The 21517-nt window shown below is 44.2% G+C and overlaps 1 protein-coding gene across 1 annotated transcript in view; it reads left to right on the top strand.

Annotated features, from left to right (window-relative positions):
- The first annotated feature begins 925 nt into the window (after nt 1–925).
- Nucleotides 926–21517, top strand: part of lrrc17 (leucine rich repeat containing 17) — a 43432-nt gene continuing 22840 nt past the window's right edge. The window contains exons 1-3 of the mRNA XM_049567319.1: nt 926–1299; nt 18394–18772; nt 20997–21489. Coding sequence (XP_049423276.1) covers nt 18500–18772; nt 20997–21489 — 766 coding nt within the window. The 5' untranslated portion in view covers nt 926–1299; nt 18394–18499. The remainder of the gene's footprint in view (nt 1300–18393; nt 18773–20996; nt 21490–21517) is intronic.

The raw sequence follows: 21517 nt of genomic DNA, 5'->3' as shown, positions 1-21517 counted from the left end.
CTTTTCTGTGCCAGCTTTCAAGAGTGCACTGGCAGGTTACATCTGCGGTTGCTATTTACCTGAAATCCTGAGTGCAGAGCTGATCTTCTTCCAGGCGCTGTTTATCAGTGTGTCGGCCTATCATCCATGGGACAGATGTAAAGCTCTGGGTAGCCCTGCACTAACATGATCAACTTTTCCATATTTATCAGACGGAATATTTACAGAAGAAGGGAAAGATATCTGTCGGCTGTGATCTGTTTGTAACCTGACTCCTGCCTGACTGCTGAGTGTGGCCTCTTCCTGTGTCTGTCCTTTCAAATGAAATTCCCACATGGTCCAGTCATACAGGTTTTGATTTTTACGCAGCGGCCCGGTTCGGCTCCAGCCATCTCGCTGACTAATGACCTTTCTGGTCAACTAACATTTGTTCGACTACAAAGGGGGCTGCCCTAGCTGCTAGCATGGCTAAAAAGTAGCAGGCCAAACCACAACACTGTATTCATGGTCAGTTCCACCTCTGCACTACTGTGAAGTGATGCAGTCCAGATGATGGGTTGCAAACTGTTTAGAAAACCCAAAGTGTTGCCTCCAACATGCAGGGTAACATCATTCGAGGCCTAATAACAGAAGAGATCACCCCCTGAGGCAGCGATCAAAGGCAGATGTTGGATGTGGACTGAGGCCGTTTTGGAATAAACCTGATAAGATTTCCATTTCCTAGGCTCGGAGCGTGACACCTCACACACACAACCAGGTGGGTGAGTGTTTTGCCACCCAGACGCCCAATCTCTCCCTCTCTGTTTCAGTCTAATAGGCCAGTTAGCAGCAGATCCTGGAGGAAGTCCATTAGTTTAACAGAAGGGGGGGACCAGTGCAGGGTTTGCAGCCGTCCTACACGTGTGTGTTTGTGTGTGTAATGCTAAACCAGACACAGACTTGTGGCTCCTTTGAGAATCGGCCTTACTCACTCTCGCTCTCAAACTCCTCGCATTCTCAGTGCGATCCAGCTGAGTGGGTGAAAAGCAAAGGACTGAGAGAAAAGGAGAGAGAGGCAGCTTGTATGAGGCAGCAGTCAATCACTCAGCACAGCCCGCCAGAGAGAGAGAGAGAGAGAGAGAGAGAGAGAGAGAGCAAGAGATTGGAGAAGCAGCCAGTCGCTCGTCCCTCACTCCAGGCTCTAAGTTTATAGGCAGCCAGGCAGATTTTCTTGGCTTCGACACAGCGCTCATGACAGGATTAGGAGCCGGGGACGTGGGACCAACCGGAGATCTGCAGGTCCTAGTGGACAAGCCTGGGCCAGATTCTCTCCCTGCACAGGTAGGACTGAACCCTTCATATTGTATTATGAAGTGCCCCAGATCTGCCTACCTACAAAAGATTTCTCCTCTCAAAGCAGCAGCAAATCCCAAATCCTTCCTGATGCAATATTCAAGAGGACTTTTCTTCTTTTGCATGTCGCTCCCTCTCTCTCCCCGTTTCGTACTTGTCTGTTGGCACCACAGTTTGGTTTTTGGTGACAAAATCTGAAACCCTGAAGGCTTGTAAAAGCACAATATTACTTTAATCTTCATGTGGAATGCTTATTATGTTGCACAGCGTGTAATAGAAACCAGTGAGAGGATTATTTCTTCTTCTTTTCAAATCTTTTTTGAAGGTTTTACAAGTGTGACATCCCCCCTTTTTCTTTTTTCTTTGTCCCTCAGTAAGTTCTCAACATTACAATTCCACTATCAGCGCATGCCTATCATGACTAAGTGCTTCATTGTAAGTCATTTACACAGAAGTTGTGGCAAACGCAACATTGAACACATGTTCAGTGTCAGACATTGATCGAATTATCTGCAGTTTGGATGTCTCCAGAACAAATGATGACACTGCAAACATGCGAAGATATGAATGGAAAAACTCCAAGCAATGAATTACTGTACTCATTGCATTTAAGCTGCATCTCGCTCCAGCTCAGTATTTGAGAATGTCCTGACGTAAGCTCTCTCTTTCTACTACAAACTCCAATATGTTGCCGAAGTTGTGCCAAGTTTTCCGAGGGTTGTTGTGCTCTGACGCTGATAAATTGCAGATAAATTCTGCAGCAAAGCAAACATTCAGCTGCTAATTTTAGATGCTTCCTCGCTGCTTTTGTTATGTAACCGGCTGGTGGTCCCATGCACCATAACTTACAATGCACTCACACTAGTATGATTAGGTATGATTCAGTTCCCCGTGAGGCTCAGCATACAGAGCTGAGCCCCACTGGGTTCATTTACCCACTTGGAGCCTCTTTGTACTGTAAGGAGTGTGGATAGTCATGCCCACTTAATGACTCATGTTCATTGAATACACGGCCAAGTCTTTATCCTGTTAAAAGTTTGGAGACTTCAGTGTTGAGTTTTGAGATTTCCCAATCCTGCAAAATTTGCATGTATACTTGCAAGTTGTGTCTTTCTATATAAGCATTTATATGCGTGTGAGCACAGCTATACATACATCTGCGCATGGATTTACATGCTGCTGTCTAAGTTTCAGTAAAATTCCAGTCTCATGCAGCGCAGAGCAGCGTAGAGCAGAGCAACGTGTGGTTTCCCTCTGGAATCCTGTGCCGCAAAAACGGGTGGGGGGTGGTGGGTGGGAGAAAAAGCTTGACTTGCAAGTTTACTCTGATTACAAAGTGCGAGAGTTCCCTTTTACTTAACTTTCTGCTGTTTCAGCTTGCCGCAGTTAAGTTTAAGTGGAGGACTTTATAGTAAGAGGAGACAGGGTGTGTAGCGGGAGAGTTGTGCTTGAAGTGTGAGTGTGTGTTGGGTGTTTAGGTGCAGATGTGTCTGGCACCAACACAAAGCAAGGAACATAGCTGGTTAGAGGAGGAGAGACACTGGTTTGTGTGTGTGTGTGTGTGTGTGTGTGTGTGTGTGAGCTCTGTTAAGCATCTCATGACAGTTTTTAACTCTCTCATTCTGATGAAGCAGCTCGAGAGGCACTCAAGATCTTTGTTGGAGGAGAATAAAATCCGAAAACACTGCAGAAAATTACGTAACGTCAAAATAAATGTAATAAATCTGGCCCAGAATTTATAAACCTGACACATTTCGGCTCTACAGTAATCCTGCTTTTATGATAGAGCTGAGTGATTCGTAGATTCACAGTTTTAGAACATGGTCAGACTCAGCCAAGAAACTGGGGGGGGAGACACACACACACACACACACACACACACACACACACACACACTGATGCCTGCATAACGTCAGCCGAAAGCTGGCCGCTTGATACAAACACACACACACAGGAGAATGGACTCAGAAATGCATGTGCATGGGACAATGACCTTTTTTAAGACTTCTAGTTGCTATTCTCGTGGTGTAGTCCCCAGAGAAAATGGGAAAACTGATTTCTCATGGGTATAGGGAACACACAAAGGCACAAATTTTGCTCATGTTTGTTTGCGTGAGTTCACACCCTTTGACCCTCTGTAAAAAAAAAACCCAGTGTCACTTTCTCTTTAACTTTTTCCCCTCTCGCCTCTCCTCCTTTTTCTGCAGCAATGTCTGGTTTCAATTAGGCTCTCAGGGATGTGTGAGGGTTCTTTTTTTTTGCTTGCTCTCCCTACATATACGGTATATGTCTGTCTGTGTCACCATCTCATCCTTTAGGACTCAGGGCTTGTGGTTAGTCTTTTTCCCTCCTCTTCTCTTTACATTCTCATGGTCTGGGGTGTCATTCTTTCCTTGTCTCTGTCTCTTTGTTGGATGGAGAGTCTGTTACACGGTAACAAGCCAGAGACCTTTGGGTACACATGTACTCCCACACATAAAGGGAGTTTAGCCCAAAGGAAACAAAGTAAGGTCGGCTTGCTGGGAGGTTGAGGAAAAAAAGACTCACCTTTAAGCTCGCTCCTTGTTGCCCTCCAACTCTTTGTCTCTGTTTCTTACTGTGATTAACTTCCCTGACTGACTGACCGACTGAATTTTTGACATTTTTCTGTAAGTAGCAGATGAGAAAAGCCTTGTGCTTGTTTTTGCAGCCTCTCCCTGCATGTTCTCGCTTTCTCTCTGTAACACAGTGGCCCCTTGTGTTTCTGGATGGTTTGCTGTAGAGGTCTGAACTCTTTCCATCCCCCGTGGCCCAGTCCAGTGTTAATGGAGCATGCAGAGCCTCTACTGGCAGACAGTGCAGGTGACTGTGCAGCCTCAAGGCTTTGCAGGTGAGAGGCTGTGACATTGTTTGCAAAGGTCCAACAAGGTTTTTGTCTGTTTCAAGTTGAGCTTGATTCCTTGGCCTGGTTGAGTGTGCAAACTGTCATCGACAAATATGTCAATGAAGAGCAACATTTTTGGCCAGTTAGGGGCAATGGAACAAGCTGTGAACACAACTTTGACATACAATCACCGGCTAATCAGCCAATCATGTGGTGGCAACTCAGTATATTCAGGTATGTAGACATGGTCAAGACGACCTGCTGAAGTGCAAATGGAGCATCAGAATGGGAAAGAAAGGTGATTTCAGTGACTTTCAACGTGGCATGGTTGTTGGTGCCAGAAACTGCTGATCTACTGGGATTCTCACACATAACCATCTCTAGGGTTTACAGAGGATGGTACCAAAAGAGGAAAAACCCAGTGAGCGGCAGTTCTCTGGGTGAATAGGCCTTGTTGATGCCAGAGGTCAGAGGAGAATGGCCAGACTCATTCAAGATGATAGAAAGGCAACAGGAACTCAAATAACCACTGGTTACAACCAAGGTCTGCAGAAGACCATCTCGGAACCAACAACACGTCCAACCTTGAAGCAGATGGGCTACAGCAGCAGAAGACCACACCAGGTGCTACTCCTGTCAGCTAACAACAGGAAACTGAGGCTACAGTTCACACAGGCTCACCAAAACTGGACAGTAGAAGACTGGAAAATGTTATCTGGTCTGATGAGTCTGGATTTCTGCTGCCACATTCAGATATTAGGGTCAGAACATGAAAGCATGGATCCATCCTGCCTTGTATCAACGGTTCAGGCTGCTGGTGGTGGTGTAATGGTGTGGGGGAGATTTTCTTGGCACACTTTGGGCCCCTTAGTACCAATGTTGCTATCATTCAATATGGACCAAAATCTGTGAGGAATGTTTCCAGCACCTTGTTGAATCTATGCCACCAAGAATTAGGACAGCTCCGAAGGCAAAAGGAGTCCAACCTGGTACTAGCAAGGTGTACCTACCAAAGCGGTCGGTGAGTGTATACCACCATAAAGTCTATATATCAAAGGGTCCTAACACACCAAGCCAATGGTCGGATGTTGGTCAGCGTTGGGCCATCAGTAAGTGCCCTAGTTTCTGCAGTGTTTCCTGCACCATTGGCATTGATTGGCCCTTGTCGCTTATTTTTGGTTGATTCAGCAGGTTGAACCAACTCTAGAGAAAAATATCTTGCTCTTTAGCTCCTAAATGCTCCGCTATGTTCACCAGGTAGTTGCTAACTTGTCTACGTGCTGTTTTGTGTTGGGCAGGCAGCTAACTGTCAGTTCTTAGAGCTTTGTTACTTAAAACAGCTTCCTCAGGAAGCACGCTTGATGACAGCGATGAGAGTGACCCACACCAGTTAAGTTACAACCAAAATAATGAGCTGAAAGATGTTAAAATGCACCATAAAGCTGAGGGGAACAGCGCAGTTTGATAATTCTCTGTTGGTTCATTCCTTACAAGTGACCCCTTTCACATTGACATATTCATTTGATCTATTGTTGATATAAAAATATTGATTAGTGCAGCTTTAAGCCAGGGACACATGTGTTTTAGTGTAATTATGTAATGTCCCTGCAGTGTTGGGTGGAAAAAAACAGGGACGGTTACCAGCAGTTTAGGATTCATGTCTTGCCACCGGACCAGTCGGAGTCAAATGTTTATATGAAACATGTTTGATTTTTATGACTAGAATTTGGAAACATCTGGAAGGGATCCTGTATTTTGAAACACAAATATGATCTGAGATCTACTGTATTGCTAATATGTGCTGTTGGCTCTTTCCTCTGTTGTTTAGGGTTTAAAAAAACAACCCTCTTGTGTGTTCTCGGCTTAACAGAAGCGCAGCAGTGTCACCTGAAACCAAACAATTCCCTCTCCCTTTGCCAGGGGGAATTTCCCTCCAGCTGACATCATGATATTTTATGTCCCATGCAGCTTCAGCCTCTGACATTAGTCTCATCTTTAGGACTTTCCCTCTGTCTCTCACTTACTCCCTCTGGCTTATTTCCAGTGGGAAACATTGTGGTTTTCAATTATGCGTGCTTCCTCCATCTGTATTTCTCTCACCGCCTCTTCCCGGTGTAGGTGGGTTGTGATGGTGTCAGAAGACAACCTGTCTGTGTGTCCTCCGGTCTGCTGAGGCCAAACGGCCCATTTCAGCCCACAGACGGTTCAGAAAACATACACAGACACTGCATGTGTCAACATTTGTCTCCTCTCTGTGTTAATGTCTCTCTTTGTGTACATCTGCATAAATATACTGTTATAATATACACTTTGTGTCTGCATGTGTGTGTGTCTGTGTAGACCTCCTCTGCTTAATTCACACATTTTCACTTTGACCTTTGGTTCTTTAGCAGAGCAGTGTAACTTCCTCTCCCCTTGGCTAATGTCACTACTGAAGTCCCGCCAAACCACCTGGTTAAATTATACTTTCCACTTAATCATGCAACACGACCCTACATAATGTGTATGCAGTGTATGTGGTGTGCTACTGCTCGTGCTGTAACTGCATCACTGACATTTATTGCTTAAACTTTCAGTTTCATGAGGAGTGTGAGAATCCAAAGAATGAAAAAGGAGTTTTAAAGGGACAGTTCACCCCTAAATCAAAAAATACATATGTTTCGTCTTACCTGGAGTGCTGTTTATCAGTCTAGATTGTTTTGGTGTGAGTTGCTGAGTGTTGGAGATATCGTCTGTGGAGATGTCTGCCTTCTCTCCAATATAATGGAACTAGATGGCACTCGGCTTGTCATTTTTTATTTTCACCCTTCCCCAAGGCTTAGTTTTCCCCATCCATTTAGGGATTTCAAGGTTTATTGTTTTCATTTCGATATTTCAAGATAGTTTTAATCTGTGTACATATTTTTCAGTCTTATTATAAATGCTTTGCCAAACAGTATTACAAAATGACATGATCTCTGATTTGCAACGACTTAAGTCTCCTAAAATTATTGTTTGTAAGTTGATTGTGTATTTATAATTATAGTTCATTATGCACTTCTGAACTTTATCCCAAAATAAGGCTACAACAGGACAATAAAACATAAAGTGCAAGATCGATTCCTCTTTGTTGATGCAAAACCTCCACACAAACGTTTTTTTCTCTGCCCCGAACATGTAGAATCTTTATAAGAATTTATATATTAGCAGCATGGTGTTGCAGTGGTTAGCATTGTCGCCTCACAGCAAGAGGGTTCCTGGTTCGAACTCCACGGTGGAGGAGCGCTTCTGTGCAGAGTTTGCATGTTCTCCCTGTGTCTGCGTGGGTTTTCTCCAGGTACTCCGGCTTCCTCCCACAATCCAAAGACATGCAGGTTAACTGGTGACTCTAAATTGTCCGTAGGTGTGAATGTGAGCGTGAATGGTTGTCTGTCTCTATGTGTCAGTGCTCCGATAGTCTGGCGACCTGTGGGATAGGCTGGGATTGGGATAAGGGCAGCAAACTAGTTGTTTTCTTGATGAGCCTCTCGTCTATGAGTAGATGCACTCTTCCTTCTGTGCCCCTCTGATACAGTCAGCAGGTGTAGCTAGTTGGAAAGAAAATAGTTCCTACACAAAACTGCTCACAACAAGGTCTGTGCATTATCTTGAGTAACCGGGTCATGATTTCTGGTGAGAGACATTCTTGTTGAGGTTTTTCAAATGTAACTTTTTTTTGGCGCTTTGAGCACCACAAGCTGAGAGCTATCTATTTCCATTATACTGGAGAGAAGGCAGACATCCCTACAGCTGATATCTCCAGTACTCAGCCACTCACACAAAACAATCTGGATTGATAAAAAGCACTACAGGGAACAGGAAAAAAATGTGTTTTTAATTTTGGGGTGAACTTTCTGGATAAGGGCGCACTAAAGCTGGTACAGGGAGACACATGACGTTCAGGAGATGAGTTATACGTCTACCCTCCCTGCACCCTGTTCCCCAAAACAAATTCCACACAGAGAAACACCGCAGACTTAAGCATTTACTCAGTGGTTTTTGTTTTGATTGAGAGCACACTTGTGCTGAATACTTGCTGTCCCTTACTTTTCTAAAACACTGACTCGTAAATTGTTTTGGTTTGAAAAGCCATTAGAAAGATTTAAATTCCAGAATAATTATTATTCCATTTGCTCAAATGTTTCAGACACAATGATACAGTATGTGTCTGTCCAGAGCATGGTGGTAACTGAATCTCTATCACAACTTATGACATAATCATGCTCTGAGTGCAACAAGTATCTGAAGGGTTTTTTGGCAGCACTGTCTGATTGCGGTCTTCCTGCAAAATCCACCCAATGTGTTTGGAGTGTAGAAGTACTCACAACGAAGCCAGGAATGTTAACAAAACATAAAATGTGTTATAATTAGCACCCAATATAAAAATCAAACAACAAACTGTTAACAGACTGACCCCAAGGTCTTTAAACTGCTCTCTTGTTCGCATGCAGGACCTTTGCTAAACTGTGAACAGACTGATAAAACTGTCAGCCAAATATGGCGCTGCATAAAGTGCTGAAGGCGAGACGATTGATTAGATAATCTATTTGACATATAGAAGTAACTCACTTTTTCAGCGTGGGGGTCGGTTTCATTTGGACTTAAGACAATGGCAACAAACCATTTGTCAAACACAGAGGCTGAGAAATACATTAGCTAATAACTTTTAAAGATCTTATATTATGCTCATTTTCAGGAACATACTTGTATTTTGGGTTTCTATGAGAACATGTTTACATGCTTGTATGTCAATAAACACTTTATTTTCCTGATGCTGTCAGCCTGAATTTACCACTATTCACCCCCTGTCTGAAACGCTCTGTTTTTGCAAAATGTCTCTTTAAGCCCACCTTCCAAAGAAACCCAGTCAGCTCTGATTGGTCAGCAGTCACAGGTCTTCCACATCTCACTCTCAGTGTCTCTGTACCATCATTGCAGCTGTGGAATGACTGTAACAGCACTTTCTACCTTTATATAGCGTAGTTGTGACATCACAATTTCATGAAAGTCCTTACGGCTCGTTTTTAAAGGCAATAAAAATGCAACCCGGTCAGTGACTTGTCGTTTAACGACAACTGGCTACATCAGTTGGAAACACGGTGGGACAAGAACAAAGGTTACATCAGTGAAAGTCCGAGTGGGGTGGGCGGAAGGGGTGGTGGATGGGTCCAACAAACACCGACTTTCACCTGAGAGAGTGGCGTTCGGATCCCGAAAGATTATAAAGCCAAACCCTGTTCCTTTCTCTAAACCTAACCACTTGCTTTGTCGCCTAACCCAACCATGTGCGTTTGTTGTTGAGGGAAAAAGAACGTCAGATCAGGGTGTTTATTTTGAAAGAGACTGTATGCACGTAACAGGCAAAAACCAAAGCACCCAGGGTACCTTTCACGTCGTATCTGGACGTGGACAGTCCATGACCAGACGTCAGTGTGTGACGAGGTTGGAGTGAGAATGTGTTCGTGAAGGACAAAAGAACAAAAAGAACAAGAGTAGCCATGAGGCTGTACTTACAGCAGAGCTTTCAGCTAAATGCTAATGTCCACACTTGAACATACCATCTTTTTTTTCAAAAAGGCCTCACATTCTTTTCACAGGTTTATTTTTCCATGGTCCAAAATAAGAGACATCTTGCAACCACATTTCATGTCCAGACCTAACTTTATTCTGCTTCATTGCAGATGGCAATGGCAGCAATAAACAGTCTGCATAGTATTTAGAGCAATATACCCAAAGTATCAAAAACCCTGAGGGCTTTCTTCTCCATGTTTGCAGACACAAGGAGACAGTTTTCTTTGGGTTGCCATAGACTGACCAGAAGGAGCTGGAGTGGGAAGTAATACTAGACTGGAAGGGCTAATTTGAGCTGGTATGGGCATGAGGTGAACCACAGGGAGGGTTTGGCCTGAGTGGGCTTGTCATGGCCCCAGCTGGAATGTGTGTCTTGGATATTGCAAGCTGACCATGGCTTTAGTTTTCCACATCACAGCTGTTCAGCAGGAATAGTCCGGCCCTTCTTAGAAAAGGTCTGAGCGTTAATAGCACTGGTCCAACTGGTTTGGAGATGGTTGATTGATTATAAAGGGAAGTAGAGTGATTTATTTTATTTTTTTGCAATAAAAGTGAACAGTTTCATTAGTTTGATTAAAGTCCTCGTGAAACAGAAGTCAGAGCGTCCTCAGCTCCTGTACTGTGACACAATTCCCAGTGAAATATTTGAGCAGTGTACAGTTACAAGAGGGATTTAAATTTAATTCATTGCCTTTGATTGGACCGCTAAAAGCCGGGGAGTTGCTGGCATTAGCTTGATACGGCGGATACAGTAGAGTCCGCTGCTGAGTGGACTGTTGGCTTCACACACAGCTCCCTCACTGTGAGATCAGAAGCAGGACAAGGGAGAGATAAATAAATTAAACCTCTGCCACATCCCCCACATTGCTTTGGAAATGAAATCAAAGGTGTTGCCCACTGATATCCAAACACACATCTCTATCTGCATATTGCTCTGTCAGCTATCTACTATTACACCAAAAGGGTGAGGTGTGGTGTTGCTAGCTAGTCGCCTAAAGTCTTTGATTGGATGAACTTTTGTAAACGCCCCTGAGTGCTGGATAAGTCACTGAACATTTGAAACCAGTGTCCGAAATTAACTTCTTGACTCACCGGCCAAGTGGACTGGCAGATGAAAAAATCCACTGGCCAAGCATATTTTTTACCGTCCAGAATAATACATTTTTATTTTTCTTGTCACATATACAATTGTTTCAGTCCACTTGAATTAGGTAATAATGTATTATGATAAATACAAACTTAAAGAGGGCCTATGGCATTTTGATGGAGGCAATTTAGAGTTTGCCATCTTGGTTCAGACTATTATTTTGGTACAAACATTTACTCGCCAATGTGGCTGGTAGCCCCCGGAGATATATTTGTCAAACTGAAACTCTACCTGCATTTAGCGCTTGGTGGATGTTAATTTCAGACCCTGTGTAAAATCATTTTACAAGGTTTTACAGAAGGAGAAAAGACCAAAAGAAAAGGTCAAAACTTGACCTTAAAACCATACTCGTACTCATACTCGTCGTCCTCCGCTTATCCGGGTCCGGGTTGCGGGGGCAGCAGCCTCAGCAAAGAAGCCCAGACAGTCCTCTCCCCAGGCCAGCCGGGCGATGTAGTCCCTCCCAAGGGAGGCGCCTGGAAGGCATCCTTACCAGATGCCCGAACCACCTCAACTGGCTCCTCTCGATGTGGAGGAGCAGCGGCTCTACTCTGTGTCCCCCCCGGATGTCCAAGCTCCTCACCCTATCTCTCAGGCTGAGCCCAGCTACCCTGCGGAGGAAACTCATTTCGGCCTCTTGTACTCGCGATCTCGTTCTTTCGGTCACTACCCAGAGCTCGTGACCATAGGTGAGGTTTGGAACGTAGATCGACCAGTAAATCGAGAGCTTCACTTTCTGGCTAAGCTCTCTTTTCACCACAACGGACCGGTTCAGCGCCTGCATTACTGCTGACGCCGCCCCAATCTGCCTGTCAGTCTCCCACTCCATCCTACCCTCACTCATGAACAAGATCCCGAGATACTTAAACTCCTCCACCTGAGGCAGGACATCTCCCCTAACCTTTAATTTGAAACAGGGAGTAGCCGGCATATTCCAAGTCACAATCAGACTTTCGTTCGCCTTGAGATTTGCTTACAGCGCTTGCCTGATTGTTGCGGTCCAGCCCAAAAATTCATTTAGCCTAAATACTTGTTAGAACGAATAAAACAATTCACACAAGTGAATTGAATGTAAAGTCAATGTAAAGACACGATAAGACATGTATTCCTGCCAGGTTGTGCGATGGACGCAATTAAGTGTCGCAAATGAAGCGAGTATTGCGATTTTTCAAAAATTTTAACTTCAGTGACCAATTCGCATTGAGATCCTCCGAGGACATATGATGTTGAGGACGTACCAGCGGAAGTTCATTTATCAATTCATCAATTTCATGCGTGTATGACATGAGTAATTCACACGTACGAAGCGTGTCAACTCAAAATATTCTAGCGTTTAAACTTGCGTAAGTGATGTGACACAAAAATTCGCACCGCATTTGGTGTGAACACACAGTCACACAGCAGAAGGGAGCTGCTTCCTCTGGAGCTAAACCCACTGATCAAACTCTTTTTCTCTAAACACACCTCTACTCTCTTCAGCTTTGGTTGGGGATGTACGTCCCCACATGATTGGTGGAGGCTGTGCAGCCATTGGCCATCCGTCCAAAACTGCCATTTTGCCTGCGGCTGGCTAGTTATTTATCTAGCTTGCTAATTCCACCATGCTATTATGGCACATTGGTTGCAGACAATGAGGAATAGTGGACTGTCAGTGTCCATGGCTCTGTCTGCCTGTCATCGCCTGTTCATTTTGAAAGAGCAACAGCTAATGGGGAAACACCAACACTTACATCATCACTCTGACCAATGGTGTAACTTCATCACTCACTCACTCAGTCAGTTGCTCATTCATGGACAGACTTTTGTATTTATAGGGCTGGCCTTGCTTCTGCTGTCCAGGCAATTTGTTTGACTTATATTTGGCATATATATATATATATATATATATATATATATATATATATATATATATATATATAAAAAATCTCTTTCAAGATTTAAGTGACACCTGTGGACCTCACTCTGTGTTATCTCACTGTGTTTCTGGGCTGAACCTATAATTCATGCAGCATTAGTGCCGCCATGCTTTACCCACGGAGCTGCACACGCAGGACCACTGGTACAGTTGCATCACAGTCCTTTACATAAACCACATGTATCAGACCAAATGAGTTAACCTGAAAGCACTTATACACAGACTTGTGTCTGGGTCCACTCAAAGACCCTTCTCCACCTCAGTGTAGTCTCGTCTGGTGTTTGGACTGGCACAAGCCTTGACATGTGTTGACATATGTCTCTCATCAGCCGCACAATCACGCAACACAGACACAAGAAAGGGCTTGTAGTTGATGTGTAGTACTCATACATACATATATAAATCTATGGAGGTATGCTTGTGTGTAAATATAGGGAAAGAAGAAAGAGAGACACGTTCATACGCAGACTCACAGATGGTGGCTGAAAAGAACCAATTCACTCAGTTCCTGTTGGACTCGGAGTAACAGCTCACTAAAAGTGTGCGATTGCATGCGACGGCTGCAGTGATGGAGATCAAACTTTCATGTTTGCTTCGTTTGAGACGATTGATAGTTGGACAGTTGAAGAGTGCTCAATGGACTGGAAAGTGCCTCCCCGATACATTCTCAGCTGTTTCTGTCTGTAGCTAGCTTACATGCCCAGTCTGTTATTCACAATGGAACGACACCATCTGCATTGACGAGCTTGTTCCACTGTGTGAGAGACTGGAAGACTGTAAGGGGGCTGCGGTTTGGTACAGTTGGACTGAGTCAGCGTGTACACAAGTGTGTGTGTGTGTGTGTGTGTGCGTGTGTGCGCGGTGTCTTGGCAGACCTGAGGGTCTTGCCTTTTTGCCTCTGATCACACAAGGGACCCATGACTCACTTTGTTTTTTTCATAAAACACGCGCATACATATATTCACACAGTCAGCAGGCAGGGAATCTAAAACAAGTGGCTATGTAGCAACAAAAAAGACAATCAGCATTATTATTAAGCCATAAATATTAATATCTCCGGTCTTGGAGTTTTCATTTTTGTGGCTGATGATAGTTTCACAGTTTGGCAGAACATTTGGTAAGACAGCAGGGCTGCAAGAAAAAGAGAAAAAAAAACACAAAGGCAGGGAGTCAAAGAGTAGTCAGACAGTGGTTTTAAAGAAATAGTTTAAAGAAATAGTTTGACATTTTGGAAAAAGCACTTACTCGCTTTCTGGCAGAGGGTTAGATGAGATGATTGATTGCACTCTTATTTGTTGAATAGAAGCTACTACCAGCAACTGCTTAACTTCGCTTAGCATAAATACTGGAACTGGGAAACAGTTGGCCCGGCTTTGTTGAGCAGTAACATAATCTAACGCCTACCAGAAACTCTAATTAACACATTACATCTCTGTCGTTTAATCCAGTGAGAAACCACTTTATTAGGTACAGCTTGCTGCTACCGGGTTGGACCCCCTTTTAATTCTTGGAGTCATAGACTCAACAAAGTGCTGGAAACATTCCTCAGAGATTTTGGTCCATATTGACATGATAGCATCACACAGTTGCTGCAGATTTGTTGGCTGCACATCCATGATGAGAATCTCCCGTTCCACCACACCCCAAAGGTGCTCTATTGGATTGAGATCTGGTGACTGTGGAGGCCATTGGAGTACAGTGAACTCATTGTCATGTTCAAGAAACCAGTTTGAGATGATTTGAGCTTTGTGACATGGTGCGTTATCCTGCTGGAAGTAGCCATCAGAAGATGGGTACACTGTGGTCATAAAGGGATGGACACGGTCAGCAACAATACTCAGGTAGGCTGTGGTGTTTAAACCATGCTCAGTTGGTACTAAGGGCCCAAAGTGTACCAAGAAAATCTCCCCCACACCATTACACCACCACCAGCAGCCTGAACCGTTGATACAAAGCAGGATGGATCCATGCTTTCATGTTGCATACACCAGATTCTGACCCTACCATCTGAATGTTGCAGCAGAAAGACTTATCAGGCCGTACGTTTGGACCCTGCTTCCCCCCCAATAAAAACATGAAAGTATCAGATAAATGTATTTCCCAAGACCCCACACTGATCTGTAAATATACATTCATACAAATGGGGGACATAGCTCAGCCTGGGAACCAGACGAATCTGCGAGCCAATGTTTTATTTGCCCTGGCAGATGCATCTGGTCCCCCTCCTATTCAGGCAGATTTCCAGTCGACCAGGCTCTTATTGAGCCAATCACAATTGTTTATGTGGTTAATGGGGGGTCTTTGAGAGGAAAACAACCAAGATGGCTGCGGCTGATGTGGAACTTTCAGAGACATATTGATGCTACACCATCACAGCTCATCTCTGCATGCTGTTGTCTGTTTGCATTGGTCTGTCTCTCAGTCACGTTTTATTGCTCAAATTGGTTGTAGGTCGACCCAGTTGCACCCAAAGGCATTTTGGTCTATGGCCGTTAATAACAACCCTTAGGTTCCTCTGGTCTTGGGAATACCAGGCTAGAAACAGCTAACCTGACTCTGTCCAAAGGTAACAGAATCCACCGACCAGCACCTCTAAATCTCACTAATTATCACAATATATCTGCTTTATTTAATCCGCACAAAAGTAGAAGATGGATACTGGAAGCTATTTTTTGGCCAAGTGCAGTAAGTTCTTGGAGTCTGCGCTGGTTTCCTGGCAAACTCAAGGTTGACAATGAGGGCCCTTGCACACTAAGCCGATGGACAGCTATTGGTCAGTGTCGGGCTGTGTGTCCTGCACCATTGGCACTAGTTGGTCCTTGCTGGCTTTTTTTCACGGCTGATTTCTCTCTGGAAGTGGAAGTGATGAAACAAACAAATGGCTAAAGTCAAGAGGGCGTGAAATCGAAACAAACTTGTTACTGTATATTAGGAAATACTTTCGTAGCATTGAGCTCTTTAACACAAACTGGTCATAATTGTTTGTGTCATTGTTTGTTAGCATATCATTTGTTCTTTCAACATCAGGTTCTGTTGTTCATGTGCTAACTCGCTAACTAGCATCTTGAATCCCTCCTGTTAGTCACTGGTTATTTCCTCTCATGTTGGCGCAGAATTTACATGCTAGTTGGTTGTTGCTGTCATCTTTGTGGTGTGTTCAGCGCAACTTTTTGGTCAAGACACATACGCCGATAGGCAACGCAACTGTTGCCCTTTGATGTCGGTTTGGTGTGTCTAGGCGTTAAGACTACATAATGTCAGACTATTCCTTTAACTAAACTGTTTTTTTCTATGCCTACAGTTGGTAGATCAGATGACACTCATATGATTGTTTTTGGAACACACTGTGTGGGCCTGTTTCAATTCAGATAAAAGCACATATGGGTCTGACACGTTTTATATATCAATGCAACAGATGTATTTTGCAAGGGATAAACATCCTGTAAGTGGATGGAAGTCGTCAATATGAAGGCACCAAAATGAGAACAGACAGAGAGATGGACTCAGAGGTGGGGCACGAGGCACAAAAAGTAGGGAATAAAGGAATGGTTTTTTTGGGGGAAAAAAAAAAGAGGAGATGAAGAGAAACATCCGGTTTGGAGCTGAAGGTTGAAAACATTCATGGGATATCCCTGAAAGAAAACAGCTCTTTAATTTGACCACATTTTAACCCACAACATGTTAACACATAACAAATGTCTCTTTCTTTGCCTTCAAACCCCTTTTTCCTGTTTCCTCTTACCCTACCTCTCCACTAATTCTTTCAACATGTGCTACCATTTTGGTTGTCAGCGTGTCTCGACATGCCATTGAGACAAATCCCTGTGCAATTTATTGTATGTGTGAATAGAATCATTTTGCTTCTTTTGGACTTTTTCGCACCAATTGACCAATCGGACTATATGGTGCCCTTTACTTTTCTATTACACTTTCATGTCTACATGTTGTGTGAAAACATGTAGACATATTTTAACATTTTGTTACATGTGCACTGTTGCTTTAACCAGTGGTGAGCCTAGACCTGGGGGGCCCGGAAAAGAAGCCCATCCAGGCCCCGATTGAGGGTTTACAGCTGTCACTTTAAAATGTGCCTTTGTGACTGGCCATCAGGGGCCCCCTTTTCTCAATTTTTTTTTGGGGGGGGGGGGCACCAACATTTGTTTTGCTTCTCCAGACAGTGCACCTCTGGCTTTGACCCTTGTACTACTAACTGATAATGGCTGATAAATTTGTTGTGCAACTTTGCCTCTGTATCAACGCTTGCAGGCTAGTTCATCGCTTGCTTCTGAGCAAGCTTTGTGTAAATAAGCAGCTATCTCAAAGAATTTATGTGACTTTGTGCCAAACAGCCTCTGTCTCTTCTTTGTATCCATAATTCAGTCAGGACCACTTCTGTCAAAGAAAACTTTATTTCCATTTGCGGTATTATATTTGGCGGCAAGGCTCTGTTCTGGGGCCTCTCTGCCTTTCCTTGGCCTATGCAGAAAGCCTAATGCGGAGAGAGCACACCTCTCTGCCCTTCCACATGCCTTCATAGAGGCCTAAGGCAAAGAGAGCAAAAACCTCTCTGCCCTTCCATGCACCTACATGGAAAGCCTACGGCAGGGAGAGCATCAGCAAAGACCCCCTGGGAACAGAACAGAGCAGCATAAATGGCAAACAGAAATTACACTGAGAAGTCAGACACAACATTAAAAAAGGAGAAGCTGGGGTAGAGGCAGGTTGCAAAGCAGCTTGCAGGGGAAGCAGCAACTGTAGGCAGGACAAAGCAGTTTAAATAGGGCACTGAGAGTTGCCAAGTGGTTGCATAGAAAGGAATCACGTGATCTATCAGCTGACTCCCTTCCATCAATCAGCTGCTCCATCAGTTGACTGGGCTGAGCTTCACATCGTGTCCTGCCTGAACTAACACTATGCTCAATATTTGTAGGCAAGGGACATTTAAAAAAAGAGATTCCATAAACGACAACTACATGCATTCATCAATATGTGTGTAGTCACAACAGAGCTTTCAGACAAATTCTAGCTGTCATTCACCCTAATTAAACATTTTCAACTTCTGACACCTGCCTTTGCTTTTGTGTTGCCGGTCAGTCCAGCATTGCCTGCTATCCCATAGTACTTTGGGTGGCGATTGACTCACATCACATAAAGAGAAAGAACAAAGGTTAACTTAACTTTTCTTTGTATAATGCTACACTCAGTTAAGTGTTCACTGTCAAATTTGGGTGTCAGGACTAATACAGCTGCCATCAGCAACAGTTTAAATCCACGGTCAATGGACTTTGTGCACCTCTAAGTACATTTATATTACTGTCTAATCAACATTCAAGTCATCAAATGCAAATAATGAACCTCTAAAGACATAATTTGTTTTACATCCCTGCAATGGTCTCATTGAAATAATGTTTCATTTGCTGATAGCAAGAGCCTGTAAACTGTCCTACAAATTACTAACAATGATTTAAGTGTCAGCTTAATGGCTAAAGCATTTGTGTGAACTGGCCATTGAAGACCTTTAAAAAGTCACCTCTCACTCTCCCTCTGTTTGTCTCTTTATACACACAGCTGTGACCGGCCTCCCGTGTCCCGTCACACCAATCATCCGACAACAGTCTTCCAAGGTTGACCTGATTACAGAGAGGCCTCGCTTCCTCTCCTCTCCTCTCCCATCATGCGTCTCCTCACCACCCTCCTCCTCTTACTGCTCCTCCGGGAAGCTGAGCCCCGGAGAGGCCCTCGGTCGGGGGCTTTGGAGAGGGGCGCTGGGGGCCGTGTACGGGGCAGAGGCAGGGCCGGAGTGATGAGACGTCAAACTCAGGAGTGTAAGGAATACATGGAGGCGGGAGAGAAGTACCTGGACTGCCAGGACAGGCAGCTGACCACCGTGATGCAGGACTGGCCCAAAGATATTCACCACCTGCTGCTGGCAAGAAATAAGATCCAGGTACGCCTAGACTATTTATAGTTCAAATATGAAAAGGCAAGACACAGACCACCTGCTATAGTCCAGTTATTAAACACAAGCAACAGCAATTAACAAATCCTGAGAACGTGGAGTACAGTTTGTGAGTATTCTTTGCTCAAGCCTCTTACTCTGACTCTAAACTCAGCCAGCTTGTTGATACCATGAGCATCTGTGCACCATTTATTTGGAGCTGAGATCAAAGAGTGATTTTCCTGCTACATATGTGTGTGTGTGTGTGTGTGTGTGTGTGTGTGTGTGTGTAGGTTTATGCATGAGTGAGCACACAGGATGTGTGTGTCACAGGTGTTGAGAGGAACAAAACGAAACACTTTGCTAGCAAGGTGATAAATAAAGACGAATGGCTTACAAAAACACTGATTGAATCGGTGAAAAATGACTATAATTAAGCTTTATTTTCAAGTTCAAAGAGTAGGGTTGTTGAATGAGTGAGTAATGAGGGAAAGAATGAATAAAGTGGATTTTTTTAGCTGCACCTGTAGCCCTGCTAGATTTTGCTTAGAAATATAGAAAAAAAAAGTAAAAATAAAAAAGTGATGAACGCATAGAGATCATCCAAGTGTTTCAGTGAACTCCATCTTTTAATGTTTCGGTTCTCACTGCTCTCATGAGCCATATTTTCAGACATTTTCCAACATGTTTTCATCCCAGGTCGTCCAATACCGATGCTTTCTGGATGCAGACACTGAAGGCACCCTTTGGCGTCTCTATGACAAAGACCCTTTAGTGTCTATATCTGATGCTCAACTGTGTAACGTGAGGGTTCGATGTGTGGTGGTTGGGTCACTCCTAAGCAGCACTTTACTTTACTCCACACTTCAGCAGCCTCACAACAACATTTCCTGGTTACACTTCCTTGTTATGGGTCACATGTCTCTTAACTAACCAATGAGAGGCTAGACGGACTTAGACTGAGGTAAATGTGTGAGAATTACTGAGGCAGATCCAGCAAATGATTTAACTGTTTATAACAGTGCTGCTGTGAATATTTTAACATGAAAATACGTAAATCTTTTGGGCTTAAAGTAAGTTGTAAGATGTAAGTTATGTAATGGTACGTACAAAACAACACTGACTTTTCATTTCACACGGGACACAAACAGTGGTCTCCTGGGTGAAAGTCTGTCTTTCTTTGACCCATCCAAGCCTATGCTGACTCTTTTACTCTATACTTTCGATGGGTTTACATTGGAGTCAGCTGAAAGCCTGGTGCCTCATAGAGATGCCAAAGGGTGCCTTCAGCGTCCATATCACATGCTAAGTGGTTTAACAAAGTGTTGGTATTAGATGACCTGGGAATGAGAACAGACGGGCAAATATTGTCTGATATAGACCGTCCATGAGTCTGACAAAGCTCAGTCGGCATTTGCTTGAGAGGAACATCATTTCAAAAGGGATACTTTTCTGATTATCAGCCAGCTTTGTATCATCACAATGTGGGTCGTATGTGTAAATGAACTGTAGTAAACTTCCCTGCATCTTACCAGCACCCAGATCTCCCTGCTCATCTCCCAGTGAAACTCATTAAGCGGATTTTCGCTTGCCCTCGGCTGTTGCTCAAACTACACATTGTCCCTCCACTGCAGACACAAAGAGTATAGAGGCAGATTGAGAGAGAGGGAGAGACCCACCCCTCTGTCGCTCTCTCTCAAACGCAGACCAAACTCTGATTAGCACTTCCTAGTTTTACCATTCGATCAAATACAAGCCAAGATTCTGTTACTGTTTTGCCTATTTCTCACCTAAAATGACCTTAGAGACATATTTTAGTGGACTGTTTGGCTGTTATATGAGAATTTGTGAACAGGAAGTGGGCACCATACTGTTTCCTGTATTGTAAAGGTAAGACTCAAGAACTTAAAATGAAACAGTAACTAAAGGTGCCAGACATACTTCCAGCATTGAATGTCTGCGGACAGCTGAGGTCATGCAGACGCCCCACCGTCATACTCCAGCAGTAAACAGGAGGACTGGTAGGTGAGCTTACCATCCTCCTACTGCCAATGTTGGGTGAAACCAAAACTGAGAAGCTGCTGGGTTTGGAATAAATGTCTGTCAGATATCCAACTTGAAACTAATTTTATTGTGTTACAGCTGATGAAGACCATCTTTCCAGCAGTGAAGTACTTCTTTAAGTAAACAGCTTTATATATGCAAAAACTAACAGTTCACATCTCTCCCTTAGGTTCTGAGGGACAACATGTTCTCCCAGTTCACCCAGCTAAAGAGCCTGGACCTCCAGCAGAACGACATCTCCATGGTGGAGGACGGAGCATTCAGCGGCCTCTCCCAGCTCACCACCCTGCTCCTCCAGCACAACAGATTGAAAACAGCCACCGAGGAGGTCCTGCTCCCTATGCCCCGCCTCACCTACCTCCGTCTCTATGACAACCCCTGGAGCTGCCACTGCCAATTGGACAGCCTGATCAGGACCCTGCAGGTGCCTAGCAACCGCAACCTGGGCAACTACGGCAAGTGCGCGGAGCCCCAGTCGCTGAGGGGCCAGAAGCTAAGGAAGCTGAATGTGGACTTGTTGTGTGCGGGTGACAACCAGGTGGACAGGAGGCCGGGAGGGGACCGAGGTGGGGGGCCACCTCCACCCATCAAGAAGCCAGAGGCCACGTCCATGTGCCACACCTACATGTTCCCAAAACCTCTGCTGGACTGCAGCAGTAAAGGTGAGACTGTCAAGTTCTCTATCTCTTA

The sequence above is a fragment of the Epinephelus fuscoguttatus genome, linkage group LG22 (assembly GCF_011397635.1).
Source record: "Epinephelus fuscoguttatus linkage group LG22, E.fuscoguttatus.final_Chr_v1".
In the NCBI taxonomy this organism is placed as follows: Eukaryota; Metazoa; Chordata; class Actinopteri; order Perciformes; family Serranidae; genus Epinephelus; species Epinephelus fuscoguttatus.
The sequence above is the reverse complement of the archived record's forward strand: the minus strand, read 5'-3'. Positions and strand labels throughout refer to the sequence as shown.